Source organism: Ursus maritimus, unplaced genomic scaffold, assembly GCF_017311325.1.
Source record: "Ursus maritimus isolate PB19 unplaced genomic scaffold, ASM1731132v1 scaffold_20, whole genome shotgun sequence".
NCBI classification, from domain to species: Eukaryota; Metazoa; Chordata; class Mammalia; order Carnivora; family Ursidae; genus Ursus; species Ursus maritimus.
This window is the reverse complement of record NW_024424453.1, coordinates 28,687,096-28,704,138: the sequence shown is the minus strand read 5'-3', so window position 1 is coordinate 28,704,138 and position 17,043 is coordinate 28,687,096. Positions and strand designations below refer to the sequence as shown.

The 17,043-nt window shown below is 47.1% G+C and overlaps 1 protein-coding gene across 1 annotated transcript in view; it reads left to right on the top strand.

Moving 5' to 3' along the window:
• Positions 1-7,417, top strand: part of TMEM108 (transmembrane protein 108) — a 385,548-nt gene extending 378,131 nt beyond the window's left edge. Inside the window, exons 5-6 of the mRNA XM_040636808.1 lie at positions 1,860-2,014; positions 7,089-7,417. Of these exons, the coding sequence (XP_040492742.1) occupies positions 1,860-2,014; positions 7,089-7,211 (278 nt within the window). The 3' untranslated portion in view covers positions 7,212-7,417. The remainder of the gene's footprint in view (positions 1-1,859; positions 2,015-7,088) is intronic.
• The last annotated feature ends 9,626 nt before the right edge of the window (positions 7,418-17,043 follow it).

The window sequence follows — 17,043 nt, the reverse complement described above, 5'->3', positions numbered from 1 at the left end:
CCAAGCCCAAGCTCTGTCTATGGCCAGGCTAGCCTCTATTGTAAATGAAAGGGCACTCAAGAGGCACTGAGAATTCCCAGCGAGAAACAATCAGGCCTGGAGCGCTAACAACATTTGAGGGGAGAAAGCTAGAAAACAGAGCTCCCTGTTCCAGCCCCCAGACCAACAGGGCCAGCCCTTCCCACTAGGCAGGGTCCTGGTCCTGTGTCCTAAATAGGCCCAGGCTCTGGAGCCAGGGGCAGTGTGGGCTTGAGGGAGCACTGGACTGGGGGGTCAGAGGACCCAGACTCTGCAACCTATGCCAAAGCAGATTAGCAGCTTTACGGCTTCTGTTTCACCAGTTTGAATTCCCCCAGACCATTTCACCATCCCAGTTCCAGGAGCAAGATGGAAAGTTAGTGACAGTGAAGAATAAAGATGCCAGAAGGGGGGGCGATAGGACCTGGTGTCTTGCCCCAGCCCAGCCACTCATAGACCAGTGACCTGTAGCAAGTCAGCTGAATGCTTTGGACCAGTCTTCTCATCTGCAAAATAAGGAGGTGCCCTAACTTAGCAGATTTTCAGGCTGAGCCCTGCAGCTCCCCCTCTTCACCCCCATTCATCTTTCAGTCACCTCCTTCTTTGAAAGGAAGGAAAGAAGAAAAAAGGAGAACTTTAATTTGGAAATTTTTCAAAATTTGAAGGTCTGTACCAGCCAGTCTAAAATTTCTTTTAGCTCAAACATTCAGAAATGTCTTATATCTTTAAAACTTTTTTAAGGGTACCTAGAAAAGTAATGAGCAAATTAGAAGTCTTTCTGATCAAAGCAGATTGGATCAGTAGAAACTTGCCCAATCTCTTGGCCTTGCCTGGAGGCCTTTTCAGGTTGAGATGCCAGCAACACCAGCAGCTGAGAAGAGAGCTACAGAATTCCTGTATTATCCCAGACGGACTGAAGGGGTGGGCCCTGAGGTCTCAGCCTGTATGGGTGCCAGCTTTTGCAGATATCCCACACCTGCCATATACAGGCCCCCAGCGCTGGCCAAATCTTCAGGCTGTGGTGGACAGAGCTGGCACTCTGATGCCCCCTGGTGGTCATTGTCATCACGGTGCCGGCCTCTGGACTCCTGAATCAGGGGTCCCCTCTCCCCAGCACAGATGGTCAGCACCTCCAAGATGTTGAGTGCAGCCCTGCCCACCCCTGGCCTGGAGTTCCCAATCTTCATTTACTGGCTGCTCCCCAAGAGGGCTACTGTCATCCTTGTCAAAGCATCACCTATTGCACTGTGTGAGCCTGGACAGGCCACCTTACCTCCCCAACCTCAGAAACCTTCTCTTTTGGGAAGCTGAAGTCCTTCTATTCACACACTTGGTTCATTAGCAACATCCAAATATACTCATCCCTCTCAGGGGCCATGTAAGTCTCAGAGATTGGACAGATAGGGTCACATATTAAGATTGCCTCAGGAAAGCCTTTCATGATGACCCTAAAGCATTCTCTCCCCAACTCCTCTCCATTGTCTCTCTCACTTCACCCTACTTTATTTTCTTTGAACAATTATTGCTATCTGAATTTACCTTATATTCATTTTGTCTATTATAGATCACGTGACCCCCTCTGTGCCCCTCCATACACAAACTTGGAGGGATGTTTATGATACAAGAAAGCCTTGTCTTTTTTTCACTCTCTCTCTCCCAGACTGGCCCAAAGTTGGCATTCGACGTATATAGATAATTGTTGAACCAACAAATTATTGAAGGGATAAGTGGCTGAATATATGACCATCACAGACCCACCTGGAGACTTGCATCTGTCGCTCAGCAATGCTGGCTCCATGCTTGTCTCCCTCCCCCATCTCTAACTTGGACTCTCTCTACAGCTGTCTTGCTGACAGTGTGCTGCCTGAGGAGGAAGAAAAAGACAGCCAACCCAGAGAACAACCTGAGCTACTGGAATAATGCCATCACCATGGACTACTTCAACAAGCATGCTGTGGAGTTGCCAAGGGAAATCCAGTCCCTTGAAACCTCTGAGGTAATGAGCCCCAAACCAACGGGTGCCCTCTGGAAGGTCCAGCGCCATCACAGGGAATAGCACAGGCTCCAAAGTAAGCCGTGGAGCATTTGCTTGCTTCTTAGTGTCTCGCTTCTCAAAAGATGGTCCACAGACCAGTAGCAGCAGCACCCAGGAAGCTACAGGCCCCACCCAAGCCCTAGTGAATCAATCTGTATTTTAGCAAGAATTCCCAGGTGCTTTCTATCCGTGTTAAAGTTTGGGAAGCACTGTTCTTGGGACCCCGGGTTGCTGGGAGCAATTTGATAAGTATTCGTTGAGAACCCATTTTGTGGCAGGCAGTCTCTGGGGATAATGAAGATGAGAGCTTGCTCTCAGGGGGCCCATATTCCAAGATGTGGTTGAGGTATGAGCCCCAAGTTTCATTCAAAAGCAAACAAACTAGGGGAGATACAAGAATATTTGCAGAGAGCTGTAGAAACCTAGGAGAAGAAAGCCTTCGCAGTGGTGGTTAGGAAGGATAAGTGGATTTTGACAGGTATTCCAGCAAAGGAAGTAACCTGAGTAAAGGTGGGAATGGGAGAAAAGAATACTTTGGGTCAGGAAGTGTTGCCCAAAATACCCATCTGGCCAGTGAGAGAGCTAGGCTTTGACCAGGTGCTCCTTCTACAATCACACAGAAGGTAGGGCAGAGGCCAGAGCACAGCAGGAAAGGTAGATTGATTAGGTGTGGGCTTGAAAGGGCTTGAATGGAGTTTATACTTCAGTCTTGGGCAGTGGAGGGTCATTGAAAGTTTTGAGTTTTGTATCACCTAGTTTTAGAAAGATTGTGCTGACGGCCTGGTGAAGGTACTCTATACGTGATTAGTGAATGGATAGGAAGGAGAGGAAGGGTGGTTTAATGGATGGATGAATGGATGGGAGGACAGGCAGGAAGACAGACTCAAAATAAGTAGGCCAGCTGGGATGCAGTTGAGATGGCCCAGGAGAAAGATGGCAGACATCTGAGTAAACACAGTGAGAGCAGAGAAGAGTTCTTCTGGAGAGAGTCCCCTTTTTCCCTGCAGATCCATCCCCACAGCAGCCAGGGTGGGCTTTTATAAACATAAATGTGATCACATCACTGCCAGACTCAAACACTTCAGTAATTATCTTGATGCTCTTAAGTTAAAGTTCACAGTCTTCTGCAGGGCCCATGAGGTGGACTTGGCCCAACTGTCCAGCCTCACATTGTGCCACTCTCCCTCTCATCTGCTGAGCTCCAGCCACACCAGATGTCCTTTCATTTCTTTATGACACCAAGTTACATCCCATTCTAGTGCTGTGCATGACTGTTCCTTCTGCTGGAATATGTTCTGTCCCTCCCCAGCACTCCTTCACCCATAGTTCCGGCCCAGTCTAACTGTCACTTCCTCAGAGAGGCCTTCCCTCATCTCCCAGGCTGGGCTCTGCTCTCCTATCATGCAGTCTCAGCTCCTTATGCTTTTCCTTCATGGCACTTACCGGAGTTGTAATGATGTAGCTGCTGGTCTGATATTTGTTTAATATTTCACTCCCCAACTAGAATACCCAGTTGCTTCCACACTGAGAAACCCAGGGGTCAGTTCTAAGCATTCCTCTTACTCAGACTACCAGCAGCATCAGCACCATCAGTCATTTCCTCCTCAGAAAGTTTCTCTGTCTTCACCCCATCCTGTCCTGTCTCTCCCCCACCTCTCAGCAACTCCTTCTCAGTCTCCTTCATTGACTCCCAGTCCTTTGGGTCCTTTGGCCAGCCTCTAATCACTGCAGTGCCTGGGCTTAGTCTTCCCACTGCTTCTTTTCTCTCTCTACTTAGTTTCATGACTTTAAATACTATCTCTGCAATTTCCATCTCTGGCCTTGACATTTCCCCTGCACTCTAGACTCATGTGCCCAGCTACTGCCATGCATGTCTAACGGGCATCTCAAATTCAACATGCCTAAGATTGAACTGTTGACTTCCCCTCCCCACCCAAACACCCAGAAGTTCCCTGGTGTTTCTCATTACATAGGTGGCACTGCCAGTTGTCTTTTCCTCTTACACACCGCACATCCAGTCTGTCAGCAGATCTCCTTGGTCCTTCCTATATAGGAGTACTTTTCACCACCTGCACTGCTGCCTCCCTCAAATCATGGATTGCTGCAGTAACTTCTGAAAACAAGGTCTCTGCTACCATCTTGCCTCCTGCACTGTGTCCTCCACATGGTAACCAGATGATCTTCTCAAGGGAAGGACTTCATGTCTGCCATGGCTCCCAACCGTTAAATGGCTCCTCTTCACACTTTGAGCAAAATCCAGATTCCTCTTAAGAGACCCTTCATAGGCTGGCCCCTGCCTACCTCCCTGGCCCCTCCTGCCAGACTTCACATTGACCACACTCTTGAGCCACACCTGCCTTTGGCTCTTCCTCATACAGTCCTTCCAACAACACAAGATTGCTCTCACACCTATGTAAAATGCTCTTTTCCTGGTTCCATCCCTCACTTCCTTCAGGTCTCTGTTCCAGTGCTGCCTCTTTAGGGAAGCTTTCCCTGACTTCTCTATACAGAAGAAGCCCACCCTCCACCCCCATGGTTTTCTGCTTTATTTTTCTTCAGAGCACTTCTCACCACCTGACATTGCATCATTCTCTATTGACTGGCCTGTTATCTGTCTATCCTACTAGAATATAAGCTCCTGAGGGCAGGAGCCTCATTTGTTCTGCTCACTGCTCTATCCCTAGCACCTAGAACAGTGCCCAGAACATGGTGGGTACTTGGTAAATGTTTATCGCATGCATGAAGTTTTATTCACGATTGACCCATCACCTAGCCCAAAACCTAATACACAGTGGACACCTAATAAAAATGTTGAACTGAAGGACAGAGCAACAGGCTTCATGAAAGCATTGACCTTTAGTGTGGTCAGTGTACATCTTGCATAGAAAAATTAGTAACTACACTTATTGTGGTGAGCATTTCATAATGTACATAATTGTCAAATCACTGTGTTATACCCCTGAAACTAATATAATATTGTATGTCAACTACACTTCAATAAAAAATAAAAATGTTTTAAAAAGTGTTCCTGAGAAATATTCTAGTGAGTGAAAAAATGGGTAAGTTGGCAAAAGGGCTGGCACACTTTGAGTATGGGCTGTGAATCTCTGAACTCTAAATTTTTCATATTCTCTTAGGAAATTGGTAAATGAAAACCAAAGCCAAAGGACAGTGTCTGTGAGCTTACTATAGAAAAGACCCTGCTTATGCAGCATCCCAGGTAGTCATTCTAGCCCGGAGCACTGGGGCTGCCATCAGACAAAAGCAGAGGTTCTGGTTGAGGCTACCACCAGCAGTCACCATCCCAGGTCAGGAAGTTGCAGGAGAACCAGCAGCAGAAAGGTCAGTTTGGCTTCAGAATGAGTTATATCACTGTTTCCCTCCCAGCAGGTCTGCTGCCCTCATTCTGCTTTATTTAGAGTAATGTTACAATTTGTTCCAACTCTCTGGGCCCAGCAGGCCCTGTGGACCACCCATAGAGCTGTCATGCGGTCACAGGGCGTCTGCCCTGCACTCCACAGCCTGGGGCTGCGCTCACCGCCTGCCCTGTAGCTGCCAAGTTTGGTGGCTGCCAAGTGCTTTGCCTAAGCAAGTTTTTCTGGTGCCCTGCTCCCCTTCTGGGTTGACGAAAGCAGCAAAACACAAATCCAGGCTGTATAGGCAAAATTGTGATGCCCAAAAGGTGCCTGGAAATTTTTTTCCCCCCTTCCTTCCCTTCCTCCTCCTCTCTCTTTTTTTCTTTACCCTTGTCTGTTATGTCCTAAGTTACTTTCTTTTTTACACTGCAGGAAGTGTCCACATGGTTCACTCTTGGTGAACACTTGGCTTTGTAAGAACTATAAAATGACATGCCAGATCTTGGCCTCCAAAATTTCCCTCCACAGCTCAACCCAAAGCCCAGTGGAGAAAGGGGATGCTCAGTTTTCCTTACTTAGAGGGCTGACCCCATGTCCACCCCTCTCAGATGGACACTTAGTCAATTCCAGACATTGAAGAAAATTTTTATCTTCTGAAAAGACATTTCACCAACAAATGGCCTTTCTTCCTTTCTCTCCTTATTATCTGTAAGACAATATGTACTTCTTAAAAATTATACATGTTTTGCTTAAAATAAACTTCAGAGAATTAATTGTATTTTCTGCAAGTGAAGACATCTAAGCAAGTCCGGCTTAAGCCAGTTCTACCTTGGCATATTACTGAGTCTTTGCCCTGAAATAGCCTACAGGTTCTGAGATGTCAGTTTTTTAGAATTGAAACAAGCTATGACTTTTTTTTCCCTAAATTAATACCTGGGCCTGAGTCTGAGTACAGACATTTAGTGGACTACAAATGCTTGCAGTCCTTGTTAGTTGAGACCAAAACCCTTCAGATGACCTGATCAGTGAATTACCTATCTCTAGGCTTTTCCATTTCTGGGGCTGTACAGACAGACCAAATTTTTCACTTACCACCTACTATCACATAGAGATTCATATCCGTTCGCCTCAGCACATCTAGTGCTACAAGAAGTGGGGGAATGATTCTGACCAGGCTCTGGGAGGATTCAGGAGGGGGAAGAATGAGCCCTTGAAGGCTCAGAGACAGGGAGGTGGTAGGAGAGGAAAGAGGTGAGAAGTATAGGGTGTGAACGTACAGGGAGGAAAAACCACCATGTCTCCCAGAGATCTGTGAGAAAGAGGCAGGAAGGAGAGTCTGGGGCCCACATAGACCCAGTTTTGCCCATGAGGGCAGTGAGCCATGTGCTGTGTGTTGCGTGCGGCAAGCCCTCTCAGACTTCTACATGGAGAGCAATGCAATCTCTGGCAACCAGAGCTGGGATTCATTCAGGGAGCAGGAAATCTTTTCAAGAAGCTGCTATAAAAATCTGAAAGAAGAGCAGAGAGGGCTTTGCACTTCAGCATTGGCAGTGAGGACGATGAAAATGTTTACCGAGCAATCCCATGTGGAAATGGATGTCCTCGTGTGTGTGTTTCTTTATGAATGGCCACCACCTGAACGCTCCAAGTACATACATCTCCTCCCTCTCTCCTCCCAGGACCAGCTCTCGGAGCCCCGATCCCCAGCCAATGGTGACTATAGAGACACTGGGATGGTCCTTGTCAACCCCTTCTGCCAAGAAACACTGTTTGTGGGAAATGATCAAGTATCGGAGATCTAACCGCAGCAGCCCTTGCTTTGCTGTTCCCTACCTTTCGTCTCTAAATTATAAATATACACATATATATTATAAATATAATCTTTGTGTAACCCTGACTTAATAAGAAACATTTTCAGCTTTTTTTTCCTAAGAATTGTCAACATCTTTTTTATAAGTGTGGTTTAAAAAAAAACTTTACAGAATGATCTGTGGCTTTATAAAATAAAGGTATTTCTAAGCAAAGCAGTTGCATTGATTGCTTCTCTTAATAACTGTCCTTGAGCATTTGGGGGTTCCAGCAGCCCCAGGCAGGTGAGGGAAGAGATAGACCCATAGAAGTGAAATGTTAAAATGGTCAAGAGCACGGCCCTTTGAGCGCTTCTTAAAGTTCTGGTTCTTCTTGAATGAGTGGGACCCCATTTCCTCCCCCTCCTTATGCACAGCAGTGAAGGCAACTGGGCCGCCTAGGGAGAAGCAGCAGACTCACACGCAGAGCAGGAAGAGGGACCATCTCATCAGCCCCGTGGATGAGTATCCTGCACCCGCACAGTGGCACCATTGGCTGTCAAGGCTAATTCCATCTGAGCTCAGGACAGCAGGCAGGAGCACGCAGCCATCAGGAGTTTGTGGAGGACATCAGGCATCCCAAGGCCACATCCCCCTAACATCGCACAACAGGGAGATTCCACTGTGCTGACAACAGGACTGCCTTGCCCTGGCGGACAAAAAAGGCCCTTCCTTAAGCACATTCCTGCATCCTCTCCAACACCCACATCTGCTTTCAAACTTGTGCCTTTCTCTGGAGATGGTTTAGATGTGGATCCTAACCCTGCAGCTTGGGAATGCTTGCCTTCTTCAAGGCTCAAATGTTTATTGGGGTTCAGCTTTGTTTACTCAAAAGGCATTGCACTGTGCCTCTGAGGAACATGCTTATGTAAGAAGCCTTGAAGTGTGGAGCTGTACTTCTCTAAACCCTCCTGCAATCTTACAAAAACAAGATTGCCAAAGTGGATTGCTTGGGAGAAGACATCATTATATCCCTCCTTGGCGCTGCACACCTGCTTGTCGGTCCGCAGATGGGCTTGCCACCCAGCGCTCATTTCCCAGTCTCCCCTGCACGGCTGCCTTCTCTGGTGGCCGGCCAGCTGCCTCCCCCAGCCCACACTCAGGAGGGGTCAGACCCACAGACGCACCAGGGGCTTCCACAGGTGGCTGCTTCTTACTTTTTTTCCTAATAGATAGTGGTGGGGAGAGAAGAGAACTGCTTTGACTCTCTCTTTAAAAGAAAATTAGTTTGATAGTATATTTTGAATATAGATGTTCTTATAGTCAGATTGGGAATTGACTTGAATGTTGATTCATATGTTCGTGTTGTTACTGTGGTCTTTTTATCATAACTTTTTCCTTTCTTCCTACATTTCCTTTATAAAAAAAAAAAAGATGGCCTTCGAAAATGTGTGTTCTCAATGTTATATGGATCTACTTAACATGAGTTTGGTGGTTGTCTCTAAATCTTTAAAGACTCTTCAACCCACAAGGAACCAGGTTAAATGTTGCTCTGAGATTCATTTGCCAGTGTGCTGCTGTCTGACCTTTTAACCTTATATTTCTGTCAGCTATTGCATTTACTATAGCAATGTGTGTGCGTATATAAAGAAATCTGTAAAGTAAAATTATATATAATATATGTAATCAAAGATACATATGTTATATATATATATGTGTGTGGATGTATGACCTATTTTTCCTTATCCACAGAATTCAACTACCATGTATATATAAATAAACTTATTTTATTAGCCAGAGGATTAAGTTGCTAATACATTTTGCATTCTTTTCATTTTAAAATAACGTTTAAGTCTTCCTTAAGGACCAATACTGCTTAATGTTCATCTGTATTTTTAAATCTATTTTAACAGTAAGTTGGGTTTTATTAGTGTAATGACCTAATAGGATTAGCAATCCATCATTTGATTATACAAATCCTTTAGAACATGCAAGAGAATCATCTGTCTTTAGGTCTTTGGAAACATTGATGTTTACTGGGTACATCCCTTCTCTCTCCTCTTCCTCCCCGGGGCTGGGGGTTTTGCTGTACATATCTTTGGGTCAGAGAAAGGTGGAGTTAACCTGGCCACTGAGAGTTATCATTCTGTAGAGAATAACAGTTTGTAAACATGACACCTGTGCAAACAACTTGATATCTTGAACCCTTCATTTAGCCTTGGATGATACACCCTGGAATTCCTACAGCTCCTCGAGACCCAGTGTTAGGAGTATGTTATTATAACAGTCTGGTGGGTGCCATGGGCCCTACAGGGTGTACCAGAGGTGGACGTCTAAATAAATAAGGGACACTGTCAGCTTTTACTTGATCAAGTTATTTCCTTAATCTGTTAATCATATAACCAACATTGATATTTATAAAGTATCTTTTGTGTCATCTCAAATAGACAAAGTAGAAGGGGGAAAAGAAGTTGTGGTATCTTAATCAGCAAGGAAGAGCACATAGAATATTCTAGTAGGTAATCGTAGTTTTGAACTCTGCTTGTGTGACTTTGGATAGTACCCTAGGTCTCTAGGTGTTGGGAGACAGAGGGGGTGTTAGATAAGTCACTGGACTATGAGTCAGAAGAGTCCTTCTCATCTCAGCTCTGCTACTTTCTGGACAGGGGACCTTGGACAAGTCATAGGAGCTTTCAGGGTCCTCATCACATAAGGAGTTAATAACCCATCATTTGACATGTGATGATATTTCTGAAGTTGTGCAGTGTGCAGCTCAAATAGTAGTTCATGTCAACCGTCTATCTACCTCCTAAGGTTGAATTGAGAATTCAATGAAATAAAGTATGGGAACTATATACAACACTAAGATGGATTCAATATGTACTAGAAGTTGACTCCTTTCCCCTTCTTTCGCTTGAGGTATGTTCCCATGTTGCAGGATTTGGGATAAATATCCAGCTCTGGGTTTTGGCTACTTGGTTTCTGTAGTGTAAAACTTAAGTGCAGTGGGTTTTAGGTCCATTTTGTTATCACAGAAGAATTTTTTCTAGACCTGGAAAAATATTCGAGATGTGACCATAACAACATGCCTTAGTAAATGCTGACAGTAGGAATTAAAACCCAGGGGGTGACATCAAATCCTAACTTGAAGCACCCTTAAAGAGCTTACTGAAAAACCGTCTCTTTGTTCTTATTTATTAGTTTTCTGGCAAATGAAGAAACAGAAGTATACGGAACAGCTACAGCATAATAGGTGCCCAACATGTGTGGGACCTGAATTGGCCCAGGATCCCTTATCTAGTGCATTAGAGAAAGCTCAGGCCAGTGTATGGGAATTAAGGTCCAGAGAAGTGGAGCAACATGGCCAAGGTCAAGCAGCTGATAACAGCAGTGTTTGAGGTAAGAAAAATGCCACAGAAGGACCTGAAGCAGCTGCCAGGACTGAGGGAGGGTGAGGGAAGCAACAGGCTTCATTTGTTTCTCTTGAGTTCATGGGGCTGCCTCCTACCATGGGGGGTTCACATCCATTAACATCGTCTGTTACCTGTGTGGACATGCGTGCACATTCACATACACAGCATACATAAGGATGTAGAAAGCTCTGAAATCAGCCCTGGAGCACGTGGATTCGGTTCTGGGTCAGCCACTCACTACACTTGTGATTTGAGGTCTCTAAGCCTCAGTTCATTCATCTGTGAAATGGGGCTGCTTAATGCCTTCTTTGCCCTCTCTTAGGTAGTAAAATACACAGACCCAGATGAGCCACCTCCACAGCCTGCGCTGATCCAGCCTCCCCCACCACCAGCGGAAAAATCTGGGAAGTCAGACACATGACCTTGCAGAGAATGCATGAGTGCCTTTCTGCACGCAGCCCTGGGCAGGGACCGTTTCTCTTTCAGCTTGGTGAATGGTGGAAGCTCATGGAAAACAGCAGACAAAGCAGCCCTGGGAATAGGGGAGCTTCCAGAGAGGCCCACAGCCGGGCCACAGGGACACTGGGACTGGAAACCAAAAGCCACTAGGCTCTGTAAAGCCACTAGGCTCTGTAAACCCACTAGGCAGAGAAGAGGCAGAAAGGGAGATGAGCACAAGGCGGGTGGTGGTGGACATGCCCACCGGGGCCAGCTCCAGCATGCCCCTCCAGAGGCATAGGGCATCCTTTGGGGGAACATGGTCATCGTCCTCCCTGGATAGCCCCCCAGCCTCCAGGACCAATCCCATGGGTGGTCTCATCCGAGCCCCCAGAGTCTATGTAGGGATGGCGCCCAGTGGGTACACAAGTGGTCTGGGCACCCGAGTGACACGCCGGGCCCTGGGCATCAGCAGTGTTTTCCTGCAGGGCCTGCGGAGCTCAGGTCTGGCCACAGCACCAGCTCCAGGTCTGGAGAGGAACCTCAGTACCGTTGAAGACCTGGGGGGTTGCCTGGTGGAATACATGGCCAAGGTTCATGCCCTCGAGAACATCAGCCAGGAGCTGGAGGCACAACTGCGGATGCACCTGGAGAGCAAGGCCACACGCTCGGAAAGCTGGGGTGCCCTCAGGGCCTCCTGGGCTAGCAGCTGCCAGCAGGTGAGTGCCTGGGCCATGCCCAAGGGTTTTGCATAGGGCCAGGAGAGGGTGCTGACAGCTGCTGAGGGGTCATTATCAAACAGCAAGAATGCTGAGGCGGGACAGGGGAGTGAATGGTCTGAGACCAAAGAAACAGACCATAACCTCTCATTCTTTCCTGCTAAAAAATACTAATGACAATGAAAACAGTAATGACAGCTACCATTTACTGAGGTAGACTAGGGGCCAGGCCCACAATAATCCCTGTACATGCACCATCTCCTATGTTCAAAGCAATGCTATGCAGGGGCTCATTCACTGATTGCATTTTTCAGAGGAGAAAACGGAGGCACAAAGGAATTATGTAATTTGTCCAAGATCATGCAGCCTGTAGGGATGCTGAGCTTTGAGCCTGAATTGTTCCAGTTCCAAAGCTTGCATTTGTCCCATTACCCTGGGCTGGCTCTGTAACCTTTGTATTAAGAAAGGGTTTTTACAGCCATCATCAAATGGAACACCATCGAATGGATGTGGCATCAAAAACAAGGATAGGGGCGCCTGGGTAGTGCAGTTGTTAAAGCATCTGCCTTCGGCTCAGGGCGTGATCCCGGCGTTCCGGGATTGAGTCCCACATCGGGCTTCTCTGCTGGGAGCCTGCTTCTTCCTCTCTCACTCGCCTGCTGTGTTCCCTCTCTCGCTGGCTGTCTCTCTGTCACATAAATAAATAAAATCTTTAAAAAAAAAAAAAACAAGGATAAATGGCGGTGTGTTCCTATATCCATCTGCTGCAGTAACGTCCAATAGAAATATGAGCCACATGGTAATTGACAGGTTTCTATTACCCACAGTAAAAAAGGTAAAAAGAAACAGGTGAAGTTCATATTAGCATATCTTACTTAAGTCAGTATATTTTAAATGTTATTTCAACAGATAATATTTAAAATATTAGTGAAATAGTTTACACTGCAATAGAACTTTCTGCAGTGATTGAAATGTCCTATATCCATACCGTCCTGTCTGGTAGCCACCAGCCACATATGACTATTGAGCACGTGAAATGTGGCTAATAAGACTGAGGAATTGAATTTGAATTTTTATCTTTATTTTTATTTTATTTCATTTCATTAGCCACATGTGGCCAGTGCTATCTTATTGGACAGGGCAGGACACAGAGGTTTCATCTTTCTCCCTTGCTTGGTCAGGATATGCTTTCCAGGGTGATTTCTGCAGAGGGCTGAGCTCATCTGTCATGTCTGGCCTGCAGGTACCACCACCACTACTCCAGCCAGCATTGCACGTCTCATCAGTTCTCTGCGGGTAGCTGGCTTCTCCCCTCCCTTCCCTCCCCCACCTCCACCTGACAAATGCTGGCCTTGGGATCCCTCTGAGCTACATCAGCCTCCAGTGCTGTCAGGAACTGCCAGCTTGGACCCCTTGTACCCTAAGGCCCAGCATGCACTCCCCAAGCAGAGATCACAAACTTCCATTTGTGTGTGGCTGGGTAACGCAGTGCAGGCATACTCAGAGGCTCCCCGTTTCCCCTCCTGCCTCCCATTTCATCCTAGAACGCTTCTCCTTCATCATCAATCAGTGGCTGACTGTCAGCTCAGGACATGTGATGTACAACACTGTCCTCTTGGCTTTCCTCTGGAGCTGTTTGTTCTGCTTACATCCATCTGGACTGGGAGGGAGAGCCATTTTAGAGCAGCCTGGGGCTTAAAGCTGTCAAATCTAAGACAGCCATCCCTCCCGGATTCTCCCAGCGGTCCTGATTCCAAATATTTGTGTCCTATAAGCCAGCAGACCATCCCTAGGTATTCCAATATTTCAGCATCTGCAGGACAATTTCTTGCATTAAAATGCCATGCACACTTTTCACGAGAAGTCAGGCACCCCAATTTCTAAGTCAGAAAGTATGGACACAGGGGCGCCTGGGTAGCGCAGTCGTTAAGCGTCTGCCTTCGGCTCAGGGCGTGATCCCAGCTTTCCGGGATCGAGTCCCACATCGGGCTCCTCCGCTGGGAGCCTGCTTCTTCCTCTCCCACTCCCCCTGCTGTGTTCCCTCTCTCACTGGCTGTCTCTCTGTCACATAAATAAATAAAATCTTTAAAAAAAAAAAAAAAGGAAGTATGGACACAAAACTTAGTCCATATTCAACAGATACTGACATGGTCTGGCTCCAGCTAGCTACAGGGGATTGGGCACCTTGCCCAACTTCTCTTAGCCTCAGTGTCCTTATCTGTAAAATGAGTATAATGCCACAGCTATTCTAACAAATCAGTAGATATCTAAGTTGCGTGGTTCCTGCGGGCAGGTAGACTACAGATTCAAAAACTGCACCATGACAACAGCACAGACACACTGCTGCCAGAGGCAAGGCTGGACAGCAAGACATTCAAGCCTGCCACTGATGGTCAGAGTCCCAATTGAGAGTCATTTTCCTTGTCACTGACCATAAGTCAGATGGTTCATACGAATACAGAGTTCTCTTTTTCTGATTTTGTTTCAAGGCATGGACTTGAGGATACAGTTAGACTGACCTGTAAAATGGAGTTATTTCTGTATCATACAGCTTCACCTTCCGGCCATATTAAGCTCTGTTCCACCAAAAAGAGCCAAAAACAATTCTACCTATTTGAGAAATGCACATTAATTTTCCTTTGTTGTAGTTACAAAACTGACCCACACTATCCACCCCTCCCAGCTTCACCAAAAAGCTTTAAGGTGGCTTTGCTGATGCCTGCTCTCCTTCTTAGTATTCTTCACCCAGTCAGCAGTGTGATCTTTTGGACATGTGGGATCTGACTACATGATGTCCCTGCCCAATACCTGTCTGGGCTCCTCATCACTGACAGGACACAACATATGACTCTGGGCTCAGACTACAAGGCCTTAATAAAACCACCTCTAAGTCCTAGCCACACTACCCACTTGGGAGGCCCTGCACACACCACATGTCCTCAGCCTGCTCCTCTGCAAGGCTTCCCCTGTGCCTTCTGTGTCTCATGACAGCCTGTACACACATCCATGGTGGTGGTTACCATGCTGTCCTCTGGTCACTTGCCTGTCTATGCCCTTAACACTCTAGGCCCACTTAGGAAAGACCAGATCTCCCTAACAGTGAGAAGAGTACAAAGGGTATAAACTAGAAGTTCACCTGGGAGTCGGGTGAACTTACATTTAGATGTTGGCTTTGCCACTTACTAGCTGGGTGACTTCAGGTCAGTTAGTTCTCTCAACTTTTCTCCACATTTGCCATTTGGAGATCACTTCATCTACTGAGCAGACTGTTAAGGGGGTTAACTGAATGTAATGTACCCAGTAAAATCAGTGGTTAAAAGCTTAGAAGACTTTCTTTACTCATGGCATTGCAGATACCTAAAGCCATGTACATGACTGATACTCAACAGTGAATCAGGCTCCTGCTTCATATCCTGGCTCTGCCACTTACTTGGACCAGCCAGTCCTCTGCTCTATGTCTCCCTTTCCCCATCTATAAAATGGATGGATGAGCACCTCCCAGGGTCACTGTGAGCATGAAATGAAATAAGATGCAAAAAGGAGCATTGGAGAAGGGCACCTGGGTGGCTCAGTCGGTTAAGCATCTGACTCTTGATTTCAGTTCAGGTCATGATCTCAGGGTCGTGAGATCAAGACCCGCTTTGGGCTCCATACTGGGCATGGAACCTATTTAAGATTCTCCCTCTTCCTCTCCCTTTACCCGCCCCCCCGCCCCCCCCCCATTCACACGTGCTTGCTCTCTCTTTCTCTAAAAAGTTGGTGGGGGGAGCATAGGAACTGTGAAGTACTATACACATGCTGCAGGCCATCCTGAGTGAGTGCCAGTCCTCTAGGGGCCAGGTCTCTGGCCAAGGGACTTGCCTCTGGAGGCCATGACCCCCTTCAGGGCCTTAGCTGGACCCTTTCTTCCTCTCTTCACCCCTAATAGAATCCTCCTCATCCAACAGCCAGGAGATGATAGCTCCCTCCCAAACCCTATCTGTCCCCAAATGGCAGGCCCAACTTCTGGCTACTCAGAAACAAAACCTTTCCCACTGGGGAATGGGGGCCCCACTGCCTTCCTGGGTACTTTGTCATGGAGCCCTAGACCCACCAACCAGCCAGTTCCCATAGAACTGCAGGATGGTCCCACCTGCTCCAGGGCCCCTAACCTAGACCTAGAGAACAGACTACCAGCAATTCATTTATTTCAGAAAGGGCTGCCTTCCCCTCACATGGGCTTTAGAGGCAGCCATGCCGTGCTAAGAGTTTCTGGGCTCCAGAAATCCAAAGCTCTCTGCTGCCCAGTCCCACGATCCCAGGAACCCCAAGCTCCTCTTCATCTCCACCCACCCACCCCCACCTCCAGCAAGGGCCTGGTCACTGACCCCGGGTGAGGTTTGCTTCTTGGGGTGGGGCATGGACCCACGGCTGGCAGCACCACAGTGCACTTGTCAGCAACTGGAAGGGAAGGGCAAGCCTTTTATCTACCTTTGACCCAGGTACCTACAGAGTGGCACTGAGGTTCAATACTCTTAGGATTACCTATCCTCCGTGGGTTGGAGTGGCCAGTCAGTGGGAAAGGGAAATGCCTGGCTTCATTCCTCTCCTCCCCGCAACTCACCGGAACAAAGCATGTCAGTGCAGTCACTCACAGGAAGGGTCATCCAGCATTTGGTGGGCCACACAGTGCCCCAAATAGTGAGGTAGGGCCCCTGGGGGGCCTAGGAGAGTTTGCATATCCTCCCTTGAGTATCCTTGTGTCTGAGGATGTGCAAGATTAAATAGCAAAAATTACCATGACAAATCAAGAGAAAAACCAAAAGCTTCATACTTTATTTATTTATTTATTTATATTTTACCACATTTCAAAGCACTTTTCCCCCTGTCTTTTGAACAAGGAGCTCCACATTTTCATTTTGCACCGGGACCCACAAATCATGTAGCTAGTGTATATGAAGTTCCTTTTCACTTCCAAACTTCTCCCTACTCCTCAGTTGTGTTAGAAGCTCTCAGACACTCATGCTAAGCAGTAAAAACAGACAGGAAAACTCCCAGGTGATGGCAATGGAGGCCAAGGGGGGCATAGCCCCTGCCCATTGCTTGGGCAGAAAGTGGTTCTTTCCCTTTCCTGCTTTACCGAATGCTCCTGACCTTTCTTGCCAAGTGAATGGTGTTCATAGTAAGCTCCGGCGGCAACATCAGACCCTTTCATCTTCAAATAGGTCAAACACAAGCTTGGAATTAGGCAGCTCCCCGCCTTGGAGCTGCAGATAAAAGGAGAGTGGGGACAGAGGA